The following is a 19,816-nucleotide window of genomic DNA, read 5'->3' as shown; positions in this document are numbered from 1 at the left end:
ACCCCACATGCTGCAAGCCACGAGAAATTGCTTTCTTTCTGCTCCTTAACATGAGGGACAACTCTCAAGGGGATCTACATAACCGGAAATTACTATATTCTTCGGTTAGAACGTCCGCGTCTCCCAAAAAACTCTCCACAGTGGCATGATCATAGCAGAGGTGACAGCGCTTCCTCATTTCGTCACTAAATTGAGAGTCCATTCCCCGGAAGGCAATTATAAACAAGAGGCAATATCCGCTTCTATAGAGCAACCAAATTCACAATTCTACATATTTCTTGTCCATCGAAATACTTCTGATCCTGAATTTAATTTAAAACCAATGAAGTTCGACATGCGGCTGAAGGTCCTTCTTCTGGGGGCATTTGTATCCCAGATCGAGGCGGCCCAATCGAATGTATCATATACGGAACTTTACCGTCCTCAGTACCATTACACCCCGGCGCGAAACTGGATTAATGACCCCAATGGTCTGGTGTATGCTGATGGTACCTACCATATGTATTACCAGTATAATCCAGGTGGGGACACTTGGGGAGCAATGTCCTGGGGCCATGCCTCCAGTAAGGATCTTACTCATTGGAAGGAACAGCCTGTTGCGCTTCTCGCGCGAGGATATCCCGATAATATTACCGAAATGTTTTTCTCTGGAAGTGTCGTCATCGACCAAAACAATACCAGTGGCTTTGGTAACAAGGGAGATGCTCCATGGGTCGCCATGTATACATCCTATGTGAGTGTCGTGATCGAGGTTGGCAGTTCGATGAACTAACATAGCTTTCTATTTAGTACCCGTTACAGCAAGTCTTGCCTAGTGGGAAGCAAGTTCGCGACCAACAGCAAGCGCAGTCCATTGCCTATAGCCTCGATCATGGGGCAACGTGGACTACCTACGATGAGCACAACCCTATCATCTTAGATCCGCCTGCTCCATACCAGGACCAGTATCTTGACTTCCGGGATCCTAATATCTTTTGGTATCAACCTATTAAAAAATGGGTGGCTGTTATCTCGCTTGCAAAACTTCATAAGCTCCTTATATATACATCCCCAAATCTCAGGCAATGGAGCTTGGAGAGTGAGTTTGGGCCTTTCAATGCTGTTGGAGGTGTGTGGGAGTGTCCGAATCTTTTCCCGCTGCCTCTCGATGGAGATGAATCAAAGGTCAAATGGGTCGCTATTGTTGGTCTCAATCCTGGAGGCCCTCCTGGGACTGTTGGTTCGGGAATCCAGTACTTTGTGGGTGACTTCAACGGGTCAACATTTACGCCGGACTTAAACAGTATCCATGGTGGGGATAAAGATTCAGAGAGAACCCGTTCTTTTGCCAACTCTCCCGCCACGGATGATAACGCAAACTGGTTGGACTGGGGCCCAGACTTCTACGCCGCTCAAGCTTACAATGGCCTCCCCCAGGATCAACGGACGATCATCTCCTGGATGAATAACTGGCAGTACGGGGCGACAATACCAACAAGCCCTTGGCGCAGTGCAATGTCCATTCCTCGTCAACTTTCGTTGAAAACAATCGATCAGAAGATAGCAGTGGTTCAAGAGCCTAAAGAAAGCTGGAAGGCTATTACTGAGGCTGGAAACGTATCAACAGTCCCTTCCGTGACTGGTGTCCACAGACTGGGCGAGATCGGGAAAGCAGTCGACATTCAGTTAACTTTCCCCAGCAGGGAGGCAGCAACCAATGGAAGCTCGGAGTTTGGAATCATTGTTCGAGCCTCTGAGGATTTCAGTCAGCAGACACGAGTAGGATATGACTTCGCCACCCAGCAGGTGTTCATCAATCGAACGATATCGGGAGACGTCTCATTTGACAGCACATTCGCAAGTGCTTACTATGCTCCTCTTTCCCCAGCCACAGATAACACTGTAACCTTGCATATCTTTGTTGATTGGTCAAGTGTGGAGGTCTTTGGGGGTCAAGGACAAACCACCATCACAACACAAATCTTTCCTTCTGACAATGCCACATATGCGCAGCTTTTCTCTACTGGGGGGAGCACTAACAATGTCCAACTTAGTATAAGCAAAGTACGTTCTACGTGGACATAGGAGTTGGGTTATATGACAGAAAATTGGGATATGCAGCCCTACACTTCCGAATTGGACTCAGAATGCTCCCAACCCAATTTTTCCCGGTGGAAGACTAGTTGTTATATAATGAGAAGGACCTTGTCTATCGTCATATTTGAGCCTGTAGCAGTAGGTCTCAGTTGTTGGGCCTTCTCATAGAAATGATGTCTTTGTAAAGAAAACCGGTCTTGCTTACTTTCGATTTAATAGGGCCAGATGGCCTCGGAAACACTAGGCAGTATCCTTCTTAGATTCGGCTAAAAGTTCCTATACCCTACGACAATAATTTCACCTCATCTTTTCCTCATATGTGTAACCCCTTACAATGGCCTACTCCAACCATGATATTTTACAGAACGTCAATCTCCTGCAACCTGTTCTCTAGCACTTCTGCCATGTATTTCACTGACGGGCTAAGCTCGCTAAATTGCTTAAGAGTATCCAAGGTATCTTTGAGATATCCCCGGAGCCTAGGTAGAAACGGGCTTTGGAGGCGCAGATTGTCTACTGTCCAAACAGCTACCATGGACACGATAAAAAGGCTATTCAGATGTAACAGTTTAGAACCGACAACTGCAAAAAAAAAAAAAAAAATAAAAAGGGAGAGAAGCAGAATTGCTGTGATTTCACACACATACCTTGCACAAAGTGACCAGGACTTCGGGATACATGACCGACCGGCGACATTGGCTGTACCCAAGAAGCTTACTATCGATTCAACGAAGAGTGGACCGTAAGGTAGTAGCTCTGAGTCAGCAGATTTAAGTAGAGTGGCACGGTATATTGCCGGCCAGTAGCTGGAGATCTCATATGCGTGATATTTCGCCCGAAGCAGAGTACCGTGCTGGTGGCGAGTGGATATATCCTGGGGCATTGAAGTCACCCTGAACGGCGGTATGGGTGGCAGAGAATCCAATAACTGTTGCAAACTGAGCCTTTCCTCCGCAGAGGATATACTAGTTGGGTGGATAGGGTATGAATCTCCTGTCGCTGAGTCCATGCACTTGTCTAACAATTGTTGTAAGTGGAGTTCTTTGGTAAAGTCGAGGGGATAATGCTGCGATTGACTAGGAGTATCTGGTGACGGAGTCAAGCATGAGCTAGACGGACTTGATTCAGCGAGGATGTCCCAAGACTTGTCATTGGTGGTAAAGGGAATTGGGGCATAAGAGCCACCAGGTCGTCGCCGATTGTACGCTGTAGATAAGTTTAAATGCATGGAAATCTCACTGTCTTTATCGTTAGGCGCATGTTTCAGGTTGTGAAGGGAAATCAATCGCAGGTAGACCTTTCTATCATGTATATTACCCAATATATGCGCTTTAGCAGTTGCCATTCTGTCGACCTCTCCGAAAAGGCTTCTTCTCTAGCTGCAAGTTAGCGGCATATGGTGTGTATATTTTGCCACACAAAGCCCGCGTCTTCCTTCATAGTGGCTGAGATGAGAAACGTACCTTCTAAGGAGAGAGTGTATACGGAAGGAGGCTATTCGGATATAATCGTAGGATTGCCGTGGCTGCACTCGACAGGCAAAGTGTATACTCAAGAGAATTAAACACTGAATACTGACCACACTGTCCTCTTGGAGCACTATCGGAACCATTGACAAGGCAGCTTCAGAATAGATAGACTCTGATTGTGCCTTCCTCAGTATAAACGCGATTGATGCAACGAGGAGACATGAGCAGGACTTGGTTGAAGGTGGGAAACCTGAGCTGTTCGTCTCAAAGAAGTGATTGGTGATGTCCGGATGGAGGATGGGGTACCACACGTGAACCTCCTCTGTGAATATGCGTATAACCCTATTAGTGAGACGCAATTAGAGGTTTCCCTTTTTTTTTTGAACTTTAATTGCTGATTGATAAGAAACATACATACGCGGTAACTTTTTCCTCTGATAGTCTGAGCAGCTTACCCTCCACGGAGGCCGCGGGAATATACGGTGTGGCTTCTTCTAGACGATAGACAAAGGCCGGAAAATCTAATCGCAATCCAACCATCTGCATTAGGAATTGGGATTTGATGGTGATGGGGGGAGCCTGTGGTTGGAGATACGGGGCGTGTTTCCAGAATGTAGGCGGAGCCCCGAGGTCTTTAACCAATGGTGCAATATAATCCAACCTCTCTCGAATGTTGGAGAATTCTTGCACTTGTCTGCTATAATATTATTAATCTAGACAAAATAGTGAAAATGAAGAGCACTATGAAACGACTGACTGTGACGGCTGAGAAGCTGAAGCCGGTGTATAGAAACACTCCACATCCAGAACGATGCACGACGAGCATTTGGGCCTGGCTCTGTTACATCTTCTTTTGCGCTCCCGGCATTGCTCACAGGCGAAGAAGGTGGACCGATGGGCATTCATGGCCATGCGCCCTACAAATTAATCGAATCTTGATCTAAGTAGTATATCCTATTCCAGTTTGCCCTGTCCTCTAGGAGTGATCGGCTGATATAACTGCTCTGACCTGTTTGAAGCTGCTTTTTCTTTCTTAACGGACCTGTGTGATCCATGAAGCGTATCGTACTATACTTAAGCGAGGTCTGGTTCATAACGTATCCTCGCAATTTGCGGGCAACTTTGAGTCTGATTGGCCAAGTCATCGCGGAATAGCCCTCCTCTCCGCGAGGCTGACTGACAATGCCTATCCCTACCAATAACAGCTCGTTTGCCGTATTTATTGATTATTCACCCAACCGTTGCTGAGAATCCATTCTCCAGGATTTCCAGTGCGGGGAGATCGAGGAGGAAAGCATGGGCCCATCCCTTGAGGGCATAGCAAGATGAAATAATAAATGAGATGCAAGGGCAGAAAGCTCAACCCCACGGGGTGAAAACCTACATTCAAGATCTGGATTTTATGGTACTTACCATCTACCATTATGAACAATTCTAGTATCTATTCAAAACCAAATGTTTTGGATCATGCGCCCTTCCTCGTCAAGAGAGACGTTTCTCGACCAGTCGATGACCCTGCCGCTCTCATCCTGGAGGCCTGGTCGCAGGGTCTAATGACGGGTTCCCTAGTCATCATGGCCGCGATCACCTATGTAAACATGCGATCAGGCGTATTTCTGCACAAGATGATCTTGTTAGAGGTAAAGTAGCTATTTGTACCTGAAACACAACCACCTGTCCCAGTACCTAATTGCGTCACTTCAGTTGATCTTAGCCATGCCTCATGGAACCTTCATCTTCGCCCCAGAACCAGCGTACGGGTGGTATTTGGCATCAACGGCGATTGGGTTGATCATCTCCTGGTCTTTGCATAATGTGATCGCCTGGATGAAAAACAAGGCCTTCATGGCACGATGGTTGTCACTCGCCTATATTGGGACCATTGTCCTCGTTCAACCGTACTGGGCAGTAGAGATTTTCGCCAACTTTGCCTACTTCAACAATATCGATGCTGCTTTCTACGAGAAGATGCGACCACTGGAAGCGCTATTTCGGTATGATCACAATGTTTATCGTGTCAATGCATTCTGTGTCCAGGCTTGTTCGCTAACATATTGGCGTATCCAGTGACCCCTGGTGGATCTTCACAACATGTAATATCTTTTGGGTGATCAAGACGCATTATAATTTTGGTATCATTGAGCTCGTGCGTGAATCTCCGCGATTTGGCCTCATGCTGGCTTCAATGGGTCTCTCCATTACATTTCTCATTCTTGATATCTTGAGCGTGACTGGAACGTTGCGGGTCACTGCGACTATGGGGATCAATCCTTTCTGGAAGGTGGGAGTTTTCTTTCTTTTCGGAGATGTCACCTGGACCAAAACAACATACTGAATGGGAGCGAATCACTAGCTGTGTTTCGTTTTCAAATGTCTCTGCGACACTGTTATTCTAGATGATTTCAAGACTGCGCTCGATAAACTCAATGCCCGGTGGTTGCTACAACGCGGAATGCACCCTTTAGGTTAGTTCTGTTTCCAACTATTCTCTAGTTGTTCTTTTTTACCCCGTGTGTTGGATGAACGAGCCCACTGAACCGATCGGACGTGCATCAGACTGCAGAAATCAATCGATGTTCCCCGATGAGCATGCGCCCCAAAGCGTCCACCACCATGAGATCTCGCCATTGAAAAGTCCAGTGAGCGTCGCACATTGTGCATGAGCCGAATATCATTATCTGGGACATACAAGAGACAAGGAGGGGAAAAGAGACATGCTGTAGTATATAATGGTGGAAAACTGCTGTTGAGAAAATGTCAGTATACGTCGACACATCTGCCTCAGACCAACCTACGTGTAAGCAAACAAAGAAAACGGTTTTTATTAACACAAACTCTGTAATTACCTTTACACACAGTCAATTCAGTTATTTCCATCAAGCAAAGCTGTCTCATGTGTGCTAACCATTCTTGAGGCACACTAGCAATTCCCACGTTGGCAAATTTTGTACAGCCTGGAAAAATGAATATTTCCCTGGAGACCTAAAGAAAATACATCCTTGCCAAGCATGCACAGTTTTGCTATGGCCCCCTGTGGAGAGGCACTAATTAAATGTAATAATATTTACTAGTGAAGACGTGGGGCTATCTAACCTATCGAAACGTGCGTTTGGCGTTGTCCGGTGACGAGCGGATGCCCTAAAATCTCCTTTGAGCTTGTTGAAATACGGTAGGGATCCAAGGTAAGAAAGCGAGGCTTTCTATCGGACCACCATGCTCCGGTATAGAGGAGATGCATGCGCCCATGAATTCGTACCTTCATGAAATTAGCAGGAACGGGAAAATAACGGAGCATTTGCGTATAGCTGATCGTGTAGAATCTAAGCCATGCAAAGATTTGACTGGCAAAGCACACCATCAACATCACACACTCCGCGAAATCCGAATTTTCAGCATCCTCATTGGTCACAAGACTGCCTAGATGAGTTTCATGTAGTTATAGTGTCACGAGATTCCCTTCCGGGTTGTTTCCCAGCCGCAGTAGAATGCACTAGACGTATTTTAGAAACATTCTGGCAAAGGAGACGACCCATTCCTTCTATGCAATTGGACAGCCAGCGTTCGTGCCGGGCGATAGTGAACACTAGTACCTAGCACGGGATGCCGGTTTTTGGAGGCTCGGCCGTAACATTCCTTTCCCTATATTGGTCTTTTTGGCACCTGAAATGATTCTATTAAAGATTACTATATTATTACAGGTTACTCTAATCGACTTCCGTAAAGGAAAAGAATCCCGTAGATGAAAGCAAAAAGCCCATGAGTCTTAAGAGTCACTTGTCGCGGAACGGCCGACGACACCGGAGTCCTCTGGCCTGCAATACGTGTCGAGAAAGGCGGACAAAATGTGATGGTCGGCGGCCCAAATGCTCGTTCTGTATGCGTCGGAGCAAAGACTGTTTCTACGATGGAAACCCAGACCCTCCCTCTCCGTGAGTGAAGCACTGCGCCGCATCTCGCCCAGCGTCTAACCTGAATTTCAGTTTCGCAGTAGAGTTATCGAGGATTTGGAAACAGCTGGACCACATTACCAGGGTCATAGACACCAAAGCTTCCGAGCGTGCGTACTCGGTCAAGGAGCAATTGCCGTGGGATCCCTTTGGTGACCAGGATCCATTAGCCGGCTTCCCGATTATGACCATCAAGAACCAGTCATTCATGGCGCTTCTCAAGCTGGATCGATCATTTTCGGTCCTACTGGAGCAGATGGAAAGCAGAGGTCAATCATTTTGCTCTCGTCCGTCCAGTGTCCCAGTTGTGATGGTCGATTTTGCTCAGGCATTAGAGTAAGTGGCAAGGGGATCACTTATCTCTTTAGTAGTTTGGCCTCTTGACTAACATCAAGCACCGTTGGAATCTAGGTTTTTGAACGCGTTTGCTGAACATGTCCATATTTGGTATCCCATTCTCCACGTGGATTATATGGATGAATTTCTGCAGGTGATATCAGCACCCTTTCAACCCTCCGTATACTCTTGCCTAGCCCTCCTCGTTTTAGCGATAGGTTCTCTGGCCAGATATGAGTCAATTGTGCATGCACAGAAGAATCGCCCAGAAAACATATACATTCAAGCAGCGGAAGACATGCTCCCCTGCGTTCTGGCAGATAGCAGCACTAGAAGCACACAGTGTTTGCTTTTATTTAGCATGTTCTATCTGTGCTACGCCCAGCCATGCCGAGCACACGATTTCGTGGCTATAGCCTCACATAAAATTCAAGATAGGTTGATAAAGTGAGCGCCCAGACTTGAACGCCAAAAAAAAAAGGCCCTCTTGTCTAATATTGATGGCCTATTCCTAGTCACCCTGATGATGAGAATGATTTATCTCGGCCATCAATTATTGGAAACTGCTACTGGACTGCCGTTTTGATTGAAAGGTTCTTGACCCTATTCGAACAATTTGCTATCAAACAATATGGCGTCAGAAAGCTACAATTTGGCTGACCGTTTTCAAAGTGAGATCACTGTCCAGCTGGATCTGGTCGACAGTAGTATTTGGAGCATGGATTCAGTTACTACAGTTCCAGTCAGCTACGAGACCTGGATATGGTACCCATCTCTCCTCCCAGTCGAGGCTAGCGGAGATGAAGCCGAAGGGATAATGCACGAGCAAGCTCTGCGTCACCACGACTTGTCGTATTTTGTGGCAGAAATTGCGATGCGGAAGATGCTTCAACGTTGCACATCGTCTGTTCGAAGGTTGTCCCAAGTCGAATTCTCATATGCGCCTGTAATTGCAGCAGAACTGGAGCAGCAATTGCAGGAGTGGTACGATCTTCTTCCAGATGAATTGGCTCTTAGGGGTGATAACGACGACAGCGTCCCTTCTAGGGGTTTAGCGCAAGCGGAATTCCTGCATACGCAATGTTATGCATTCAGGGCTTCAATATATTGGCCAGCGGTCTACCAGGCATCGGTTACTGGCGAGGCCGATGATGACCTCCTTCTTCACTGTCGTGGCTTTTTTGATAGTTACATTGAGTTTATTGCATGTGCGGCTATTTCTGTGAGCACCTGCAAACCTAATATCTGGACATTATATGCAAGGTAATTTGTTCCATCAATATGTAGAAGCGATTTCTTATTAGCTAACCGAACGTCTGATATAGCGTGTTTACAATTTCGATGGCAGCCTTGACAGCATCAACGGCCCCGTGCCTGCTCAGTGCAGTCTCGCCGGGAGTCCTGCAGAGTTTGGGAAAGGCAGTTCATCTTTTCGAAAGCGTGGCAGAAGTCAGTCCCTCGCTGGCCAAAATGGAGGCCATTCTGAAGGAGAGAATTTTCCATCAAGCATCGCCTTCAAGTTAGCGCTGTACGAAGTCACTTTACATTATTATTGTTCGTAGAAAGTTTACTGTATTATTATTATTATTTAACGTTACTAGAAATAATTGCTCAAGGTTTGGTGTTAGTTACCTCACTCCTCATAGCAATGGCCCCCAATCTTGTCCGAATTGGTGACCGGTCAGGACCGCTGGTCAGCGCTAATTATCTTTTTACCGGGGGTTAGGCGGATCCTATGATCTATCCCCTTGAATGTACCGAGTAGCACAGGCTATACTGAGGGATTTAATGCCAACATACAGACAGACAGACAGGGAAGAAGCGTACTAAGCAAACAAACCACCAGAACCATTGGGTGAATGTCCTCGGAACCATTTGCGAATGCCTTCTGTCAATTTCGCGGAGAGATCTCCACCCTCCGCGAGTTCACCATTGATTAGTCTGATTGGTCTGCTAAGTGCCACCTAGATACTAGAGCACTATGCCCTAGTTAGCTGTTACCAATGCGAGTGACTTCTTGATCATGCCCAATAATAACAAACAATGTTGGAACACAGGAGGTTCTCATACGTCTTTGTTATCCGTTTATCTCATAAATACCAAGCCCCCGCCCCCCTCATTAGGGTCTTTGGGACATTCAAGAAGACCGAGAACTACCTTTGTTTCAATTTTCTAAAAAATGGGGTTTCGATTGGAAAAGCCTAAAGAAAGCGCTGGTAAGACGTGGCCTGCAATTCTGATTAGTGGGTTCGTAGCGTTTGGGGGAATTCTATACGGGTGAGTCTGGTCTTTATCGACATCCAGGACAGGATGCCTTCGATCTCATGCTGATTGCTTTAGCTATGACACCGGCACTATCAGCGGCATTATCGCCATGCCCTATTGGTCTCAAACCTTCTCAACCGGCTATAGAGATAGCACCGGCAAGTTGACTATCACATCCAGTCAGACGTCAGCGATTGTGTCAATTCTCTCGGCGGGAACCTTCTTCGGAGCTCTCGGTGCTGCCCCGATGGGCGACAGTATTGGGCGTCGCTGGGGATTGATTGTTTCGAACGGTGTCTTTGTATTTGGTGTCATCTTGCAGACCGCTGCAACGTCCATTCCGCTCTTTCTTGCCGGACGTTTTTTTGCAGGACTTGGCGTTGGGCTTATTTCTGCATTGGGTTAGTATAATACTTGTCTCTTGTGTCGTTTTTCTCAGACAAGCAAAGTTCTTGTTCGTTGAATATGTGTTGGGAAGAAAGTAAGAAAAGAATTGGCTAATTATATCGTTTGCATTTATTTAGTTCCACTTTATCAGTCAGAGACTGCTCCAAAATGGATCCGAGGGTTTATCGTTGGCTCTTATCAATTCGCAATCACTATCGGTCTTCTCCTTGCGTCGGTCGTGAACAATGCAACCCATAATCGGAATGACTCCGGGTCCTATCGCATACCAATTGCAGTCCAGTTCGCCTGGGCGATTATCCTGGTGATTGGTGTCCTTCTCCTCCCAGAAACGCCTCGGTATCTCATTAAAAAAGACAACTATAACGGCGCTGTAAAGAGCCTAGCCAGGCTCCGTCGCCTTCCTGAGGATGATCCTGCTCTGCGTGATGAGCTAGGGGAGATTCAAGCCAACCACCAGTATGAAATCAGCCTGGGGAACTCTGGATATCGTGAATGTGTCCGGGGAAATTTGGCAAAGCGTCTTCTTACTGGCTGTCTCCTGCAGGCCTTGCAGCAATTATCAGGCATTAATTTCATCATCTACTACGGCACACAATTTTTTAAGAACTCTGGTGTCAAAAATGAGTTTGCGATTAACCTCATCATTAACTGTGTCAATTCCGTTTCTACTCTTCCTGGTCTCTATGCAATTGACAAATGGGGTCGGCGACCAGTTCTGCTCCTGGGAGCTTTTGGCATGACAATCTCACAGCTACTTGTGGCAGTTCTCGGTACTACGACCACAAGCCAGGACAGTGTCGGCAATATTATTGTCAACAATGCTGCCGCTCAGAAAGCCGCAATTGCCTTTATCTGCATATACATTTTCTTTTTCGCAGCTTCATGGGGTCCGATAGCCTGGTAAGTTTCATCTTTCTCTCTTCTCATCTTACTTTTTCCTTCATTTTTTCCCCACCCGCTTTTGAAGCAGCTTTTCTGAAAGGAAAAACCAATTAAATAGGGTCGTAACTGGAGAGATATTCCCTCTCAAGACTAGAGCCAAATCGCTCTCTATAACTACTGCGACCAACTGGCTTTTCAACTGGGCATTAGGCTTTGCAACACCTTACCTGGTCAACTACGGGCCCGGGAATGCGAACCTGCAATCCAAGATTTTCTTTGTTTGGTTTGGTTGCTGTTTCCTGTGCATAGCGTTTGTTTACTTTATGATCTATGAGACAAAGGGTCTGACGCTGGAAGAGGTGGATGAGCTTTACGGCGAAGTTAAGGATGCAAGAAAGAGCTTGGGTTGGAAGCCGAGCATCACCTTCACGGAAATGAGAGGCAAGGCCGAGGCATTTGAGGACAAGGAAGCAACAGAAGAGCAACGCGAGTTTGACAAAGGTCACGAAACTTCCGCATGATCGCATCGCGAGAAGGGAAGAAAGATAAGTGCTCGATCGTATACAGCTGGGAAGGGTCATTATCGATGGTGGTCCATGTGACGATGATGGGGGAATACTTGGCAAAGGATTAGTCTTCGCTTCTCATTGTATATTTGAGGTATAGGTGTGAGACAGTATACAATGACATAGTGCGATTAAAATTGTGACTTTGCCTTTGTACTTGTACCCGAGTGAGAAGACATCAAGAGTCAGAGGCACGTATTTTACGACTATAGTTCGCTCTCTTCTGATTAAACATTGTGACCCCAATTCTAAAACTCCAACAAAGAACATTTTGCATACAATAGCGCTAGAAGGGACCATGCTGGTCAAACGACGTATAGTAGAGTAAAATCCTAGCATATTATACTCGGTCCTCCTTAATCTGCATGAGAAATATTTTTATATTGCTAATCTTTTATATCACGAATAGACCTATTGTTTAAATGACAGCGTAGCAGTAGATAGTGAGTGTAATGCAATCGAGTCCCGTGCATCCACGCCGGGAATGCAAGATCACCACATTTCAAACGAGAGAGCAGAAAGCAAGAAACCATACTTCAATACGGTGGGATTTCAGATCATGAATACCTGACGTGCTACTGACTTCAAAGTCTCCCTCCATCGCGAAGAAGGGTTGGTCCCGTCTACATGATCAGAGCCTTCTATCTTGCCTGTCTGGGGCGTTATTTCACCCTGCACGGTCACGGCTCGGCTGAAGTGTCGAGGAGCGGTCATGCTTGCGTAAAGCTCATCTATCTTTTCAAAAGAAATACCCTGGGCCATTTTTGTCAGTTCATAATCGAACGGTTTCCCTTCCAAAGTGATCTCGCTGTACCTTAGTCTCTGGATAGAGGTACCATCCTCCAATGGCTGCGATCGAACCTGTTCCGAGGAAGATAAATCCAACTTTGCCGCCCAGGTGGCCCGCATCAGTATTGATCTGTTTTAGCGGACAAATGCATCGTTAGTGTCGCAGACTTTTGAGACATTGACATGGATTGAGAGGGCGCGTGTGTTCATACCATGTATGGGACCGTGAACTGCATAATGAGCCCCCACAACGCGTTGGTGATGGTAACGAGACCTTGAGTAGTACTTCGCAGGTGAGCTGTAGCAATTTCCGAAGCCAACACGAAGCCTACGGCTCCAATGGAAAGCTGATATACGATGGCCCAGATATATATGAGGACAACAATACCCCAGCTTGCTTTCTCTGGGTCTGGGATGCATCCCAAAATACCGATTAGGAAAAGTACGAAGCACAGAAAAAACTGAGGATTCACTATCATCGTTCGCCGGCCAAGGATTTCAGAGAGTGGAAAGGTCAGCATGCTGGACAGCAGCATCACGACATAAAGGACAATGGACGCATCGAAGTAATCTTTTACTCCGATCAATTCCAAGAAATATGTTGCGTAGCCAATAACGAAGGTGGCTCCAATCATCTGCTGTCCGCTGGCGACGAAAACTGCAGTTAGAGTTCTCTTAAGGTTAGTGCGATTAAAGCATTCGGCTTCAGTCGACACATCGATGCCAAGAAACCTGTAGGAGCCCTCAGAGAGGCTACCGTGGGTCGAAATCTCTCGTTTGTTTTCTGCCTCCATTCGGAGAACTTCTGCTGTATAGAATGCCTCGTTTTTGAAGCCGTAGACCCTCCGGAGAGATATCCGGGCCTCTCTGTTCTTTCCCTGTCGCACCAGCCAGTATGGAGACTCGGGGAAGAAGAACCAACCAGATATGAGAATAGCTGAAGAGCGGGCAAAAGGAAAAATTAAGTAAGAGAGTGATATGGTTAAACAAAATAGGAGAGAAATATGTTCCTTACCTGGAAAGATATACATTGCCACTATCGGTAACCACCATTGCCTGCCACGGTCACTCAAAATGTTTCAACTATGATGGGAACAAATACTCGAACTCACCATTTGCCAGCTAAATGGCTACTACCTCTAGTCACCACGGCTCTAGGAACAGATTAGCAATGTATTTTTATATGACCGAGAAATACCAAACCGACATTGCAAACTGTCCGAAGACAATGCTAGTATTGAAAAAACAGAGGAAGAAACCCCGAAGTTCCGGCCGACAAGTTTCACCAATCCATAGTGGAGAGATGGTGAACATAATACCAATCGCAATACCTGGGTCTGCATCAGCAACAGAAGTCGTATATTCTAACTTCATCGGCGCTCCCAGGGTCCATACGAACCATTGACACCTCGACCGGCCAGGTGCACTCGCCAATCAGTTGCCAGCTGCTGGAGAATGACACCCGCGGTGGAAATGAGGGAGGCAGCCAGGATTCCTGTTTTCCGTCCGAACCTCTCGAGCAACGGAACGAAGATAAAAGTGGAAACTATTTCGCATGCAGGAGCGATCGAGCTCCAGGCGGAAAGGTAGTGAGCAGGAATCAGATAAGAATCGTCTGGCTGCGGATATCCAAATCGCCTTTGGAATTCTGGCAAAGCAGCCAGCTGACCTCCAGCCACCAAATCGAATCCTTGCATGACAACCCCGCTAGATATCCAGAGACCTGGAGGGGTGTTTCCTGTCAACCAGGACCTCCACAAGGGGTTACAGGAGAACTTACACCATAAGCAGAACCGCCTTTGTGAAATAAGCATTTGCCATCTGCGGGACGGGTCAACCACTGAGTAATCGATCCTTCTGCAAGTCAGTGATTCTATCCTCAAGGACATTTGGCGAAGATTGAAGCTTGCCTATCGATCTCAATCTCAGTGGCGCTCTCCATCTCCTTCCCTATGAAGAGTGTTTACCAAGTCGGCGTGACGATTGATCAGAGCTACCATGTCGTTGTCTGCCTATGTGTTCGACAGTATTGGGGAAGTCGGGGGGAGTGGCGCGATCTTGCTGAGGCTGCGGGGCGAAGTTTTCTCGCGGAGTCCAGCACTCCGCGACGAAGACTAGGATGTCTCGGATACCTGCTTTTGGCTAAACATCTGGACGGAGATCATGGAGGCAAAGTAGTCGCTAACTAGTGGACTGGAATATACAAAAAACACAACATTCCACTCGTTGTTCGGCTTCTGGACAGGGTTTGAGGGGGGAAAACTCAATCCCGTGGAGACAGAAAGGATTCACAAAGGCCGCCTTCTAAAATTCGTATTGGTAAATGAGCAGAAATTCTAAATGGAAGTTAGTCTGATGCCGTAGTATAGAAAACCTGATCCAACATAAAATACATGTAAAAAATAAATAAAAATAAATAAAAAGGTCCTAGGGGAACGGGAAATGATCAGAAATTTCTACCGGAGTTCCCCAAAACTGCATGTGATGTTCCTCGAAAATATATTTCTTTGTTAGCAAAGTTTACTGCTAGGAACTTTGATGATTCCCCCGAGGAGATCTGAAAAATAGCACTCCTGTGATAATGTACTACAACCACAGGCTGAATGATCTCTCAGTTTACCTCACCAGGTCTGTAGCTGACTGCTTTGATCTACCCCTCAAGGCTTTTTAAGAACCGTAGACGAATATCCTTGCAGATTTGCACATTGTTCATCGCCCGTTCTCTCGAGTCCTTTGCCCGTCGCTCCAACCATTCGTTCCGATCCTTAACGAACAAATCATACCTCTCTTGATGCTGTGTCAACTTTTCTCTCTTTTCCAAACTCAGCGTGGATATCTCCTGATCAGATAAATCCAGGACGGGTGGGAGGATCTCGGGCTTCCGAGGGAGACGACTCGCTACGGGTAGGATTTCAAGCTTGGGACCCGGCAATGTTTGGTACCAGTAGGCAGTGGTTGACCAGTCGTCACGAAGGTGGTTGGCATGACCAGATTCCAGAGTAACTTTGATCTTTTTGCTAAATCGGACGGGGTCGGCCAGATGCCAGCGATAGCTCACCTGGTAATTAGGCACGTCTTCCTCGTGGATGATGGTGCCGCAAAATGGATAGGCGTTCTTCTGCATACCCCAGCCCTGGGAGAAGTAGTCTTCCCCTCCCGTGCCATGCATGCTGGGCGGCCATGTGTCATCATCAATGAAGATCATATCGTCCCCTTCGCCCCACCAGGTCCCCTGAAAGTGGAGGACCGAGTGGTTGCAGCCAACGTAGTGACCAGCGCCCTCAGTTTCCAGAATAACATAGTTATCTTTGCCGTCCAGGTTCTTGACCTGCGTCTCCAGACCGTTTGTCTGAATACCAGACGGGGCCCAGCCGTTGGTTGGGTTTTCCCGGCGCCAATGGGCGTGAAAGTACAGCGTGTTCCCGGGAAGGGGCTCGGGATACAGCTCGTAATCGATATAGAAATACTGAATGTAGGCCTCGTCGTTCTGGTTCTCGATCTCGATGCGAGCACGCTTGTTGAACGGCATCGTCAGGTAGCAGTTGAAGGCGGCCGCCCCGCCAAATTTCTTCTCCTCCGAGGGCTTTACGGATACAGTGAATGGCAGCGACTGGAAATTCGCAGCCATAGAGTGGCCCAGACAGAAGAAATCGCCGACAGGTGCGAGCACATTGGGCGTTTCGGAATCGTCCCAGTACATTTTGATGAGTACTTTGCGATAGTAGTCAGGGTCATTTACTTCGTAATTGAGCCCGAGGGCGTTGTGAATCTCCATCATGGCCACCCCGGACTTCGAGTATGGGATTAACCCAGGTCCCAGAATCTTTCTGCACGTCTGGACAAACCACAGATGCGTGATGGCACCAGGGCCCTCGAGATCAGCGAGCAGCATAGTTTCACCAGGCAAGACCACGAAGGCATCTTCGTTCAGCCCCTTCTGATCCCAGCTGGAGACCCGGGCACTGCGGGAAACCCTGTGCCTGGTAATGTCCGCCAGGAGGTGGTTTCCAAGGAGGGGATTCATAGTGATGTTGAGACAAGATGAAGAAGGGGTTTCGCTTGTTTCGATTATTTCGGTGGTAAAGAGAAGAAAAGGCGCCCATTGCTGGTCATTTCTTACACCTGTCCAACCGCAAGCATTGATTCCCTAAAAGATGCGCTGATAGGTTTGGCAAGACTTCCCCCTCAGCAAAGGATGCCATGATTCTCGGTTTTTCTGCAAGGAATCATCACATTTGTTGCGTAGTGTCCGTGGAATCGTCTGAGCACTCCGCCCGTGATTTCCCCCACAGATGCTGCGGGATGACATAAACGCTACAGCCTCACGCGGTCTCCTGCAGCGACTCCGCATCTCTACGAATCAAGGAAAAGGATTATCACCAGTCAGCATGGTCAAGACCCGGAAGAGATTGGTTCTCGCCTGCGACACTTGCCGGTCGAAAAGGACCAAATGCGACGGTCTGAAACCCTCGTGCAATCCCTGCCGAGCGCGCGGACTGGACTGCTTCTATCAGGAGCTTCCCCCAAACCCGCCGAACAAGTACGCACCACCCTCTTAATACATGATTCTCTTATTGAGACAACTGCTACGCGTCGCCTCCAGGATCGAATCGGAACTAGAAGTCGTGAACCAGCGCCTGGACTACATCACCAGTCTGCTCGAAAAGCATCCGGGACCGGTGCAAGAACCCCACGAAGATGTGGCCGCGCTCAGCTCTCATGAAGATTCTCCATTTCGGCTGCTCGCAACCAGCTCCATCATGGTAGTGTTGGAACTCGAGCCTGATTTCTCCCAAAACCTCATCCGGCTCGAGAGAATCAACTTCCTTACGGGCTCAACGAGCGGCACCGACGCACGACTCTTCTTCGTTCCCCACCAGCAGGCTGTGACGGTACTGGCCGCTTTTTCGGAGCGCATCCATATCTATTATCCAATCCTAGCATCAGACTTCTCGGAGGAATACTTCCGGGTCCTGTCTGAGCCTCTCACGCCATCGTGCCAGTCATGTTTAGTTCTTCTGGTGGCTGCTATCGGCTGTGTGGCACATGATCCCACATCAGACCGCGAGAACCCATTCTTTACAGCTGCTCTCTCATCACTGCCGCTGGTTGTTGCGGAATGCTCTCTAGTTTCTGTTCAATGCCTGGTCTTCTTGAGCATCCATTACGCTTGCCTTCTCAAACCCTGCCAGGCTCATGATTACTGCCTAGTGGCGTCGTTTAAGATCCAGAACCTCTTTAAAAGGTAGGTGACTACACGAATTCATAGTTACTATGCTGATTGTCATGAAGTGGTTTACAAGGTACAGATCCAGATGTACTTGAATTGACCCACCGAGCGTACTGGGCGATTCTGTTACTGGAGAGGCAAGTCGCTTGCACAAATAGGCACTCCTGATGCTAAAGATGGTCTCACAGTGAACTGAGCGTCCAGCTCGATGTTGCCAAAAGCAACATATGGAAACTTGATTACTATGTTCCGCTTCCGAACTGTCTTCATATATGGCAATTCCCTTCCGAAGAACTCTCCACCAGCCCAGCTAGCCATTTCCCCGCGAGCGCCTGTTCAGCTGGCAGCACCAGGCCAGACCAGGCACAGTCATTCTTTCTAGCTGAGATAGCGATGCGGCGAATGCTGAACCGGTGTAACTCCGCGGTGGCGCTAACTTCAACAGGTCAGTCAGCCTATGCGCCAGGAGTTGCCATAGAATTGGAACGCCAATTAGACGAATGGTATGATTATCTGCCGGAAAGCATTCGGTTCCCTAGGGATTCTAGTCAAAATTGCGCAAATCAAATTGGATCACTATCGAACTTCCTCCGTGTCCAGTACTACTGCTGCAAGTTGTCCATCTACTGGCCGGCTGTTTACCAGGCAATGCAGGATGGTGTAGCCGAAATCCAGCTGCTCAATCACTGTCAGCGATTCTTTGATTCCTACATCCAGCTGATGCCGAGCATCATATTTGCCTTCCAGGACTGTCTAATTCACAAATGGTCGCTTTTTCTCAGGTAAGCCTATGACTAGCCATCCCATTCCACTGCGGCTCGTCTCACGTCAAATATTCACTTCGGGAACAGCGTATTCATTACCACAATGGTGGTTTTGAAAGCGGCACAAACTCCTTGCCTGGCCAATGCTAGTCTCGACCTGCTTCCCGAGTGTCTTTCCTCGGTCGCGAAAGCGGGCTGCAGTGTAGAAATCAACAGTCCGTCTTTGAGAATCCTGCAGCAGACGTTGAAGAAACGGCTTCTAGAGGATAAGAATCAAGCCTACGGCCTGGAAAATATGTTATAGTAGATTTGGTGTGCAAAGTCATGGAGCCTGGATGGTGCAAATTTCGACTTGGTGCAGGGCGAAGCGGGGAAGACGGGAAGACCTGCGTTGCAGTCTTCTCGGAGCCGCATGAACTCAAAGAACGGATGAATTCCCAGGGTGTATAGGGATGTTGAACCATCTGGGTGAGACATTACCTCGACGCTAGTGATCTCTGAAAGCTCGCTGCGGAGCGCCGCTATGACGTTGTGTAGGCAGAGAAGAACCAACTCGTGTGGAATACACGGAGCGCCGTTACAACCTTTCTGACGGGCATAGTCGCAAGTGATATCTTCTTCTGTTATCCAGCTGTGCATAATGCGTCTCCCAGATGTAGGATCAAGGAAAGAATTGGCCGTGATCGAGGTACCCGCCGTGCTTGCATTGGAATTTCACTCCATTGTTCTGCGTGGTGAGGTCTCCGAACAACGAATCGTTCTCACTGGCCCGCTTAGAGGTTGTGGGTGGTCCTTGATATGATCCCGCTCCACATCCCTTTCAATTCCTAGAATCAAACAATGTCGTGCCGTCGATTCTGTCTCCAGAGTCATGAAGTTGGTACACTCCCAGTTGATCCCATAGTTCCCTGACCACTTCTTCGACTGCTCGAACCTTTCCGGCAAAATGATTAAAGGGCCTAGATATTCCTAATGAGTCAAGTTGTCCAGGCATATAGCGTACAAAAACACCGTTGGCCCTGCGCCCTGAATACTACTAGAAACAATAGTGTAGAGCGAGATTAGGCCTTGGAGCTCATCCATT

General features: G+C 47.6%; 8 protein-coding genes across 8 annotated transcripts; 5 read left to right on the top strand and 3 right to left on the bottom strand.

The window, feature by feature from the left end:
- Positions 1-334: 334 nt before the first annotated feature.
- On the top strand, positions 335-2,064 carry TRUGW13939_07075 (uncharacterized protein; the record flags this gene model as incomplete). The annotated part of the gene is made up of 2 exons (XM_035490217.1): positions 335-733; positions 790-2,064. 2 exons carry the CDS (start codon positions 335-337, stop codon positions 2,062-2,064), a joined length of 1,674 nt encoding a protein of 557 aa, XP_035346110.1.
- Positions 2,065-2,434: 370 nt separating this feature from the next.
- TRUGW13939_07074 (uncharacterized protein) lies at positions 2,435-4,447 on the bottom strand (the record flags this gene model as incomplete). Its single annotated transcript, XM_035490216.1, has 5 exons — positions 2,435-2,627; positions 2,724-3,314; positions 3,540-3,887; positions 3,964-4,234; positions 4,303-4,447. The coding sequence occupies 5 exons, from the start codon at positions 4,445-4,447 to the stop codon at positions 2,435-2,437; spliced, it is 1,548 nt and encodes a 515-aa protein (XP_035346109.1).
- Positions 4,448-4,969: 522 nt separating this feature from the next.
- On the top strand, positions 4,970-5,880 carry TRUGW13939_07073 (uncharacterized protein; the record flags this gene model as incomplete). Its single annotated transcript, XM_035490215.1, has 3 exons — positions 4,970-5,185; positions 5,250-5,539; positions 5,613-5,880. 3 exons carry the CDS (start codon positions 4,970-4,972, stop codon positions 5,878-5,880), a joined length of 774 nt encoding a protein of 257 aa, XP_035346108.1.
- A 1,569-nt stretch (positions 5,881-7,449) lies between these two features.
- On the top strand, positions 7,450-9,352 carry TRUGW13939_07072 (uncharacterized protein; the record flags this gene model as incomplete). Its single annotated transcript, XM_035490214.1, has 6 exons — positions 7,450-7,474; positions 7,534-7,828; positions 7,904-8,275; positions 8,344-8,421; positions 8,501-9,091; positions 9,154-9,352. 6 exons carry the CDS (start codon positions 7,450-7,452, stop codon positions 9,350-9,352), a joined length of 1,560 nt encoding a protein of 519 aa, XP_035346107.1.
- A 655-nt stretch (positions 9,353-10,007) lies between these two features.
- On the top strand, positions 10,008-11,904 carry TRUGW13939_07071 (uncharacterized protein; the record flags this gene model as incomplete). The annotated part of the gene is made up of 4 exons (XM_035490213.1): positions 10,008-10,105; positions 10,169-10,494; positions 10,618-11,401; positions 11,502-11,904. 4 exons carry the CDS (start codon positions 10,008-10,010, stop codon positions 11,902-11,904), a joined length of 1,611 nt encoding a protein of 536 aa, XP_035346106.1.
- A 597-nt stretch (positions 11,905-12,501) lies between these two features.
- Positions 12,502-14,627, bottom strand: TRUGW13939_07070 (uncharacterized protein; the record flags this gene model as incomplete). The annotated part of the gene is made up of 7 exons (XM_035490212.1): positions 12,502-12,702; positions 12,764-12,868; positions 12,951-13,794; positions 13,851-13,892; positions 13,946-14,075; positions 14,138-14,461; positions 14,519-14,627. 7 exons carry the CDS (start codon positions 14,625-14,627, stop codon positions 12,502-12,504), a joined length of 1,755 nt encoding a protein of 584 aa, XP_035346105.1.
- A 761-nt stretch (positions 14,628-15,388) lies between these two features.
- TRUGW13939_07069 (uncharacterized protein) lies at positions 15,389-16,762 on the bottom strand (the record flags this gene model as incomplete). The annotated part of the gene is made up of 1 exon (XM_035490211.1): positions 15,389-16,762. One exon carries the CDS (start codon positions 16,760-16,762, stop codon positions 15,389-15,391), a length of 1,374 nt encoding a protein of 457 aa, XP_035346104.1.
- Positions 16,763-17,300: 538 nt separating this feature from the next.
- TRUGW13939_07068 (uncharacterized protein) lies at positions 17,301-18,136 on the top strand (the record flags this gene model as incomplete). Its single annotated transcript, XM_035490210.1, has 2 exons — positions 17,301-17,983; positions 18,031-18,136. The coding sequence occupies 2 exons, from the start codon at positions 17,301-17,303 to the stop codon at positions 18,134-18,136; spliced, it is 789 nt and encodes a 262-aa protein (XP_035346103.1).
- Positions 18,137-19,816: the final 1,680 nt, after the last annotated feature.

The sequence above is a fragment of the Talaromyces rugulosus genome, chromosome IV (assembly GCF_013368755.1).
Source record: "Talaromyces rugulosus chromosome IV, complete sequence".
Lineage (NCBI taxonomy): Eukaryota > Fungi > Ascomycota > Eurotiomycetes > Eurotiales > Trichocomaceae > Talaromyces > Talaromyces rugulosus.
The sequence above is the reverse complement of the archived record's forward strand: the minus strand, read 5'-3'. Positions and strand labels throughout refer to the sequence as shown.